Source organism: Vigna unguiculata, chromosome 10 (assembly GCF_037176805.1).
Source record: "Vigna unguiculata cultivar grain cowpea cultivar isolate G323 ecotype 2 chromosome 10, ASM3717680v1, whole genome shotgun sequence".
NCBI classification, from domain to species: domain Eukaryota; kingdom Viridiplantae; phylum Streptophyta; class Magnoliopsida; order Fabales; family Fabaceae; genus Vigna; species Vigna unguiculata.
The window spans coordinates 42943918-42954855 of NC_140801.1; the positions used below are offsets into that span (position 1 = coordinate 42943918).

Consider the following 10938-nt stretch of genomic DNA (forward strand, 5'->3'; position numbering starts at 1 on the left):
GCGAATTAGAAGTGCTTGGGGTAGTGTGGTGCGTGCAGAGAAAGACTCTAGGCCATGGATAGTAAATGAGAAGACGTCTTATCAGCAATGGGTAATGGATAGGGTTAAAGTGGTGAAGCTACCGTTCAAACCAGTTGCCTTCATGCCAGAACAACAAGATATGGAGAGTGAGGAAGTCAAAACCCTTAAGGAAGAAATAGAAAAGATGAAGCAGAAAAATGTTAAGCTTGTTAATGATCTTCAGAAAGCTCATCATGAATATATAGATCTCAAACATGACAATGAAGCCAGGATCAGAACTTGTGATGTATTAATAAAGAAGCAAAGAGAGGAAAGAAATCATCACTTTAGAGTACAACAAGATCTCGAGGCAGCTAACAAAGAGCTAGCTTTGAGAGGCAAAGAGAAGAAAGCAGTGGTATTGTCTGAACGTGAGAAAATTGCATTATGTGAAGAATTGGCGAGAGACAAAAGGGAGGCATTAAACAAGCTGCGAAATGCACAGGTTAGGATTAAAGAGATGGAACAACATACAGAAAAAATGACAGCAGCTTATGAGGCAAAGCTAGAAGAAGAGCGGTGGTATAAAGCAGAATTAGAAAATGACATACAGTACAGGAACAGAGAGTTTGAGAGACAGATGAAGGATACAGTATCAGCTTATGAAGCAAAAGTGGCTGAGGAGAGTTGGTACCGGGCAGAGTCGGAGGAGGAAAATCAGAGATTGATAACTGAATGTGCTAACTTAAAAGGAACTGTAGAGTATTGGAAAGGATGTTTTTCAAAGTTAGCAGCTATAGCTAACGGAGCAATTGAAGATGTACCCAGGATGTTAACTGATGCTGAGATCGCAATGCCTATATTCAATCCACCAAAAGCAGTTGAAGATTTCCTCGGTTACTGCAGAGAGCTAGTAGGGGAAATGAAGAATATAGTGGCTAGAGCTCGCAATTGATGTTTATGCTTTCTTTCTTTTTCATTGTTATGAACTTCTGAACATTGTGGATTTTTGTTTGAATCGACTACTTTATTCCGCGTTAATTTCCATTATTACTCGCAGTATTATTCGCACAGCTTTATAATTTCTAGCTAGAATGTTTGCATTTGCATTTTGTCTTTTCTTTTCCTTTTTCGCACTTCTCATTTCATTTGAAATTAAACAGAAGAGTGACAGTAAGTGAATACGGCAAAATTTCCGAGACACCCTTATAGAACTCAGGCAAATTCCAAAACAATGGAGGATTGGGAAAATGCACACGAGGAAGTAAAGGAAGAAATTAGCCAAGTGAAGGGTGAAATCAGCCAAATAAAGGATCAAATGGGTCAGATCTTGGAGGCACTGAGGACTATGAAGAGTTCAGGAGAAAGTTCAGCAGTTGACGGTGGTACTTCCTACCCTCCAGGCTTTTATCCTCATGTATCAAGTGGACCTCCGGTTTACCCATCACATCATCTTGTGAGTCAAGGGACATCATCTCAAGCTTTTCCACCTTATGGCTTACCCCCGGGTTACACACCTCCAATGGCAGAGTATGTAGAGCAAGTTAAGATTCCGTTTTCTGGTGGTAATACAAGCATACCTGTTTCATTTCCTAATGAGCAGTTCCAAGTGTCAACTGGGATGGTTGATTTTAGGAACCAGGTACGCCCAGGAGAAAGTGTGGTTGGAATCACAACCTACACAGATCCTAATGTATCGATTCCACCACATGTTTCGACTGTAGGTGTGGGTTTACAAGAAAAGACACTAGCTCAAGTGATTTCATCGACTGAGAATAACAAGGGAAAGTTAGAGATATTGGAGGAAAGACTACGGGCTATTGAAGGGAATAAAAGTTATGGATTCGGTGATGCTGTAGGCTTATCTTTGGTCCCTGACGTGGTGATACCCCCTAAGTTCAAAGTGCTTGAGTTCGAGAAATATAGGGGGACTACGTGTCCAAAAAGCCATATAACAATGTACTGTCGAAAGATGGCTGGTCATACTCATGATGAGAAATTGTTTATCCACTTTTTCCAAGATAGCCTAGCTGGGGCAGCGTTGAATTGGTACATGCATCTTGAGCCGACTCATATTCATTCTTGGGTGGATCTAGCTGATGCTTTCATAAAGCAATATAAATTTAATATGGATACAGCACCAGACAGAATACAATTGCAAAACATGACAATGAAGAAAAATGAAACTTTCAAAGAGTATGCCCAGCGTTGGAGAGAGATAGCTGCCCAGGTTGAGCCACCACTATATGATAAGGAGATGGTTACAATGTTTGTGAATACATTACAACCGCCATTTTATGAGCATATGATTGGGAATTGGAATATATCTTCTAATTTTGCGGACATCATCATCATTGGTGAAAGGATTGAGACTGGGATAAAAAATGGTAAAATTGCATATGGCCCGCCCGCGGCTGCAAATACCAAGAAACCAGGTTTCAATCAAAGTAAGAAAAAAGAAGTTGAAGTTCATGCCGCATCCGCATGGGATAACCGTGCACCTGTTAATTACCAAATACAACCTATTTCAAACAATCAGTTGCAACCTCAGAAAGCGACTACTAGTGATAATGAGAACCCAGGTCAAAGTACTAATACAAGAAGGGAGAGGAAGTTTATTCATTTTACTCCTATTCCTATGACATACACAGAGTTGTTACCGATGCTTCTTCGTAAATCTTTTGTTGCAATTTGCCCAATGAAGCCACAACAACCTCCTTTTTCCAAGAGTTATGATCCAGATGCTACATGTGACTACCATGGAGGGGTAAAGGGGCATTCGACAGAAAGGTGTTTTCCTCTCAAATATAAGGTACAATCTTTGATTGATGCAGGGTGGTTGACATTCAAAGAAGATAAACCCAATATTGAAAATAACCCTTTGTCGGGGCATGAGAAGACTTCAACAAATGCTATTGAGGTCAGGGAGAAAAGGTTGGTAAGAAAAGTGAGTGAAATTCGGAGCTCTATGAAATTCATTCTTGAAGCACTATTAGAAAGGGGGCTAGTAAAAGGTGAATATGATCTGAGTAATGCATGTGCATTCCATCCGGGTGCCAAACATTCTATTAATGATTGCGTGGAGTTCAAGCTAGAGTTGCAAAATCTAGTTGATAAGCATTTCCTGCAAGTTTTTTATGGAAAGAAAGATGAGGAGGTATTGGCCCAAACTGATGAACAATCCAATTTAACCACGCCAGAACCTTTAGTGATTCATTTCACTAGATCTGCCCCTGCTTTCATGGAACAAGGAAGGCAATCCATAGTGATAAAAACACCCTCCTCTTTTCCTTATGAAAGTGATAGAGCTGTTCCATGGAAGTATGGAGTACATGAATTAGGTGAGGGACAACAAGTTGAAAACACTTTTGTGCATGAAGGTCCAAATGTTGAAAATATATCAGGTCTTGGTGGCATAACAAGGAGTGGTCGTTTCTTTACACCACCAGATCTAAGGAAGGAAGCATGCCATAGAAGTAAAGTAAATGATGGAATTGAAAAAGCAAAAGAGATATTAAGAGAAAAGACGATACAAGATGAGGAAGAATGTAGAAAAGATAAACAAAAAGAAATATCAGATGAAGAGGCCGGTGAATTTTTGAAATTCATACAACAAAGCGAATACAAGGTGGTGGAGCAGTTGAATCGTATGCCAGCTCGTATTTCGCTTTTGGAACTGCTCATGCATTCGACAGCTCACCGAAAGTTGCTAATGAAAATACTGAGTGGGGCTCATGTTGAACAAAATATTTCGTTGGATAAATTTGAAGGGATTGTTAATAATATTACCATTAATGATTTCCTTACTTTTTCGGATGATGAGATACCAGTTGAAGGAAGAGGACACAATAAAGCTCTTCATGTATCTGTTAAATGTCTCGACCATGTCATAGCTCGTGTGTTGATTGATAATGGTTCTTCCCTAAATGTGATGCCTAAGGTGACGCTGGAGAAGTTATCACGTGATAAATTCCCTATGAAGCCAAGTACTATGATTGTGAGAGCTTTTGATGGTAGCAAAAGAGAGGTGATGGGAGAAGTAGAGTTGCCAGTTCAAGTTGGTCCGTGTGTATTTCAAATAACTTTTCAAGTAATGGATATCTTACCGGCATACAGTTGTTTACTTGGTAGACCTTGGATTCATTCTGCAGGGGTGGTGCCTTCCACTTTGTATCAAAAGTTGAAGTATGTAATGGGGGATAAGATGGTAACAGTTTCAGGAGAGGAAGATTTTCTGGTGAGTGGTCCTTCATCTGCCCGATATATTGAAACAACAGAGGAGGCTCTTGAGACGACTTTTCAAGCTTTGGAAATTGTGGGGAATACATATGTTGAACCATTTCAGATAAAGCCATATTTGTCATGTGCCTCTCTGATGATGGCAAGGGTTATGTTGAGAGAAGGTTATAAATATGGGAAAGGCCTAGGCAAAGTTGGACAGGGACCAATATTTCCACTGAAAATTGTTGAGAACAAGAACAGATACGGCCTGGAGTACAAGCCTACTAAGGAGGACAAAAGAAGATTAATGGAGGAAAAGAAAGAACGAAGCTTAGCTCGCTTGCAGGGTCGTGAGCCGAGGGTAGGAAAGATCTCCATCTGTGACTTAAAGAAGAGCTTTCGTAGTGCTGGATGGATCAATGCTAGTCAAGTTGCAGTTATTGAAGATGAATCTGGGGAAGGAAGTTCTAGTTTGGTGCAGCCTTGTCCTCCCAATATGCAAATCGATAATTGGAAGACTGTGAATTTACCCGTGGTGTTTAAGTTCAATCAAATGTAATGCTTGTTATTGTTATTTTTATTTTGTTTTTCTCCAAAACATTCTAGGATGTCTTCATGGACTGGTTCTATTTTTTGTTTTTAGTTAATGTGATGTTCAGTTATGTTTTCTTCCTACATACTTTGTTTGTCTATTTATTTTCTTTTATAAATCCAAATAATGCAGATATGACAATGAATGTTTTGAAAATAATGATGTCAATATTCCTAATTTTGGGCACCTTATCGATAATATGGATGATGATCATGAAGACGATTGGGAACCTTCTTCTGAGTTGTTAAGGTTAGTGAAACAAGAAGACCGAGAAATAAAACCCTATCAAGAGATCATTGAAATACTCAATCTAGGGGATGAAAATGAGAGAAAGGAGGTTAAAATTGGTAACAACATGAGCAAGGAGGTACAAGGAAAATTATGTGATTTGTTGAAAGAGTTCAGAGATGTGTTTGCTTGGTCATACCAGGATATGCCTGGGTTGGATACTGATATAGTGCAACATCAACTTCCACTTAAAGAAGAATGTCCCCTAGTTAAACAAAAGCTAAGACGAATGAAACCTGAAATGTCACTAAAGATTAAAGAAGAAGTGAAGAAGCAATTTGATGCAGGGTTTTTGGCTGTAGCAAAATATCCTCAATGGGTGGCTAACATTGTCCCTGTGCCTAAAAAAGATGGTAAAGTCCGAATGTGTGTTGATTATAGGGATTTGAATCGAGCTAGCCCTAAGGATAATTTCCCATTGCCACATATTGACATCTTGGTGGATAACACTGCTAGATTTTCATTGTTCTCTTTCATGGATGGATTCTCCGGGTATAATCAGATTAAGATGGCACCAGAAGATATGGAGAAAACAACATTTATAACGCTTTGGGGAACATTTTGTTACAAAGTAATGCCATTTGGACTTAAAAATGCTGGGGCAACTTATCAAAGAGCGATGGTGACTCTTTTTCATGATATGATGCATAGAGAAATCGAAGTTTATGTGGATGATATGATTGCTAAATCTGAATCAGAAAATGATCACATCGTTAATTTGAGAAAATTGTTTGAGAGGTTAAGAAAGTTTAAACTCAGATTGAATCCGGCTAAATGTACCTTTGGTGTAAAGTCAGGAAAGTTATTGGGTTTTATTGTCAGTGAAAAAGGTATTGAGGTTGACCCAGATAAGGTACGAGCAATAATGGAAATGTCAGCTCCTAATACTGAAAAAGAAGTGCGAGGGTTTTTAGGCAGATTGAACTACATTGCTAGATTCATCTCCCAATTAACCTCCACCTGTGAGCCAATATTTAGATTGTTGCGTAAGAATCAAGTTGTGGAATGGAATGAAGATTGCCAGACAGCCTTCGATAAAATCAAACAGTATTTGCAGGATCCTCCCGTACTGCGTCCGCCGGTATCAGGGAGGCCCCTCATTTTATATTTAACTGTGTTGGATGAATCAATGGGTTGTGTTTTAGGGCAGCATGATGAGACAGGGAAGAAAGAGCATGCCATTTATTATTTGAGTAAAAGATTTTCAGGTTGTGAACAAAGATATTCTATGTTGGAACGAACTTGTTGTGCATTAACATGGGCAGCACATCGTTTACGTCAATATATGTTGAGTCACACTACTTGGCTGATATCTAAGATGGACCCAATTAAGTATATTTTTGAAAAGCCTGCTCTCACTGGTAGATTGGCTCGATGGCAAATGTTGTTATCAGAATATGATATAGTCTATGTGACTCAAAAAGCCGTAAAGGGAAGCGCTTTAGCAGAATATCTGGCTCAACAGCCCATTGAAGATTATCAATCTATGCAACTTGAATTCCCAGATGAGGACATTCTTGCCCTATTTGGTGAAAAGGAGGGTAGCCATCATGAGAAGGTTTGGATATTACTGTTTGATGGAGCATCCAATGCGCTTGGACATGGAATAGGGGCAGTGCTCATCTCGCCAGAGAATCATTACATTCCGATGACAGCAAGATTGTGCTTTAGTTGTACCAATAATGTTGCAGAATATGAAGCATGCGCCATGGGTATTTTGGCAGCTATTGAGTCGAAGGTGAAGGTGTTGGAGGTGTATGGTGACTCAGCATTGGTGGTTCATCAGTTAAAAGGGGAATGGGAGACTAGAGACCAAAAGTTAATCCCTTATCAATCATATATTAGAGGATTAATGAAACATTTTGATTCCATTGAGTTCTATCACATTCCACGAGAGGATAACCAATTAGCTGATGCTTTGGCCACCTTATCGTCAATGTTTGAAATTAGTCGAGATGAGGAAATGCCAATGATCAAGATGAGGAGTTATGAACAACCAACATACTGTTATTTAGTGGAAGAAGAATCAGATGGTAAGCCTTGGTATTTTGATATAAAGCGCTACCTCAAAATCCGAGAATATCCTGAAACAGCTTCTGAGAATGATAAAAGAACCTTGAGAAGGTTAGCTTCAAGTTTTATTCTAAATGGGGATGTCTTGTATAAAAGAAATCATGACATGGTACTCCTCAGATGCGTCGATGCAAGAGAAGCAGGGTTGATATTAAAAGAAATTCATGAAGGAGCTTTTGGTACACATATGAATGGGCACTCTATGGCTAAAAAGATTTTGAGGGCAGGTTATTTTTGGTTGACTATGGAGAATGATTGTTACATACATGTGAAAAAATGTGAAAAATGTCATACCTATGCAGATAATATTAATATAGCTCCTACAACCTTAAATGTTCTATCTGCACCATGGCCATTTGCGATGTGGGGAATAGATGTTATTGGGGCCATAGAGCCGAAGGCGTCAAATGGACATCGTTTCATTCTGGTTGCAATTGACTATTTTACCAAATGGGTGGAAGCAGCTTCTTACGCCAATGTGACTAGAAAGGTGGTAGTAAAGTTTATAAAAAAGGAGTTGATATGTCGATATGGGTTGCCTAATAAAATTATCACTGATAATGCAACTAATCTGAATAATCAAATGATGAAAGAGCTATGTGAAGAATTCAAAATTCAACATCACAATTCATCTCCTTATCGCCCGAAAATGAATGGGGCCGTTGAAGCTGCTAATAAGAATATAAAGAAGATTTTGCAGAAAATGGTGATTACATATAAAGATTGGCATGAAATGCTTCCCTTTGCCCTACACGGATATCGTACATCGGTACGGACCTCAACTGGTGCAACACCTTTCTCTTTGGTATATGGGATGGAAGCGGTCCTTCCTTTTGAAGTAGAAATCCCATCTCTGAGGGTGTTAATGGAAACTCAGTTAGAAGAAGCAGAATGGGTACAAGCTAGATTTGACCAACTTAACTTAATTGAAGAAAAAAGGTTAACAGCAGCTTGTCATGGACAATTGTATCAGAGAAGGATGAAAAGGGCATTTAATAAAAAGGTTCGTCCAAGAGAGTTTCATGAAGGTGATCTAGTCTTGAAAAAGATTTTGCCTATACAAAAAGACCACAGAGGGAAATGGACTCCAAATTATGAAGGCCCATACGTAGTGAAGAAGGCATTTTCAGGGGGTGCGCTAGTTCTCACAAAAATGGATGGGGAAGAGTTATCTCTACCTGTCAACTCAGATGCAGTAAAGAAGTTCTATGCGTAATGATCTGATAATGATTAGGAAATATTGACATTGTTCTTATGGTTCATTGTATTATGCTTTATTGTAGTCAAGACTGGATTGTCATTTCTTTGTAATTTTGTTTTACGTTCTTTTGTAAGTGTCTTTTGTCATCACATTGAGTTTTTTTGAAATAAAATACCATGGGTTTAAATCACGAAGTACCAGTCATTCAGTATAGCCCAAAATGGTTCTTGAAGGGTGTCATGGAAGTGAGCAAAATAAATAGAGAAGATCACAAGTCAAAATTGTTTGACTATGCAGTTGCAAATACAGTGCATCGCTAGAAGAGGTGAAAGAAAGTGAAGAGAGAGTTAATCAAAGTGAGGAGGTATGGTTCATCTATGTTTGTGGCATTGAGGGTAGCGGATCAAATACTTCCTATTTTGAAGCACTTTTACACTCATGTTGTTTGAATTCCCCAACTCATGAAGATTTCCCTAAGATAAAGGATTTGCCAAAAGAAAAAAGAATATAAATAGTATGCTGGGGCACATTTTTGATAGCCCTGTTTGGACTAAAAAGGTTGTTCTGAGTTAAAAAAAGTGAAAAGAGAGAAAGAGAGAGAGAGGGGGAGAAGAAAAAGAGAGTTATACACGCAAACAAAAATAAACAGTGATATGTGTCTGATGCCATTTGTTTTGTCACTAAGTTAACTCTTTGAAGAGGATAAGGCAGTCAAGATTTAAAATGATGTGTGGCCATCTTTTTCTTATCCAAAAAAATGATTTAAAAATATGTTTTCCATTGTACCCTCTTGGAGCCAAAAATAATAATTTGTTTCCCAAAATACCCTTGAATAAGGATCATCAACATGTCAAGAATTGCAAGGCTATTAAAGGGACTCAATAAAGTGAAAAAGTATTTCAATGGAAAAAGCCAAAAAGTTGAAAATTCAAAGAAAGTCATAAAGTAATGGCGAAAAAAGAACTTGAGAAGGAAAAGTTAAGAATGATGAGAACTTTAAAAGTTCAAAGATCCTAGGTGATAGCCGAAGCGATAATCTTGCAAAACGATCTTTGTTACAAAATGTAAAAGCCACTAATATTTTATTTGGGCCTTTAATATCTATTTCTTTCAACACCCTTAAGCCCGGGCCACGTTACAAACTAGTTAAAGTCCACACTGATTGAAAAATGTTTGTCAGATTTTGTTCATGGGAATAACTTAGAAACAAAAATTTGGTTGATGACACATATTGAAAAAAGGAAAGAGAGAAAAGAAAAAGGGCAAAAACTCAGTCAGTTCTTAAATTTAGTCAAAAGTTTTAAAATGAGGCAATCCTTTTTCGGTACAAGTTTTGAAACACGTTGCTGACACAAGATTGCATCAGTTGTGTAACACCTATCCATTGGGTTCAAACATACATGAGATGTATTGTGCATCAAGAAAGAGAATGTAAGGTATACGGTGCTCTCATTCCGCGCAAAGATTTGCCTAAATTCCTCGTGATTCTGATATAGAGTGTGAGGTGATAATGTGAAAAACAAATTATGAGCATGCATTGAATTTGATGGCTGCAAAAGCAAATAATTATAAAGACATGTGTCTTCTTAAAAATGATAAAATTAGAAAAAAAGAGAGAGAGAAAAATAAAAAATGAAATGAAAAAATGAAATGAAAAATGAAATGAAAAAATGAAATGAAAAATGAAGGAAAAATGATGATGAAAAATGAATGATTGAGGATGAAAGGAAAAGAAAAATGAAGAGACAAAGTTCTAGGTGATTCATGCATAACATGCATTCATATTTTGTAAATTAGGATATCATACTCTCAAATTACTTTTTATATATATCGAGACCCTCTATAAAGGTACTGGTCATCGATCTTTCATATTGAGGCCCTCTGCAAATGCAATGGTCATCAATCTTTCATATCAAGACCCTCTTCGATGGAATGGTCATTGATTTTCATATGTTTTCATATCGAGACCCTCTACAAAGGTACTGGTCATCGATCTTTCATATTGAGGCCCTCTGCAAATGCAATGGTCATCAATCTTTCATATCAAGACCCTCTTCGATGGAATGGTCATTGATTTTCATATGTTTTCATATCGAGACCCTCTACAAAGGTACTGGTCATCGATCTTTCATATTGAGGCCCTCTGCAAATGCAATGGTCATCAATCTTTCATATCAAGACCCTCTTCGATGGAATGGTCATTGATTTTCATATGTTTTCATATCAAGGCCCTCTGCAAATGCATTGGTCATCGATCTTTCATATCAAGACCCTCTTAGATGGAATGGTCGTTGTTTTTCTTAAATGTTTTGCATTGATGTGATTTCTTTCTAAAGCCCAGATGAAATTAGTGTTCCTGTCTTTTCTTATATTTTACTTTGATGATATGAAAATGACTAATTTTTCGTATCATCTAGTAAAATCTAAGAAAAGAGGGGCAGCTGTCAACACCCAATTTCGTCCGGGCAAATAATGTTGTTTTAAAAATAAAAATATATAAAAATATAAAAATAAAATATATATAAAATAAAATAACAATAATAATAAAATAAAAATAAAATAA

General features: G+C 37.6%; 1 protein-coding gene across 1 annotated transcript; it reads left to right on the forward strand.

Annotated features, from left to right (window-relative positions):
* Positions 1–1234: 1234 nt before the first annotated feature.
* Positions 1235–8485, forward strand: LOC146883253 (uncharacterized). The gene is made up of 2 exons (XM_085667491.1): positions 1235–4776; positions 4946–8485. The coding sequence occupies exons 1-2, from the start codon at positions 1235–1237 to the stop codon at positions 8388–8390; spliced, it is 6987 nt and encodes a 2328-aa protein (XP_085523617.1). The 3' UTR covers positions 8391–8485.
* The last annotated feature ends 2453 nt before the right edge of the window (positions 8486–10938 follow it).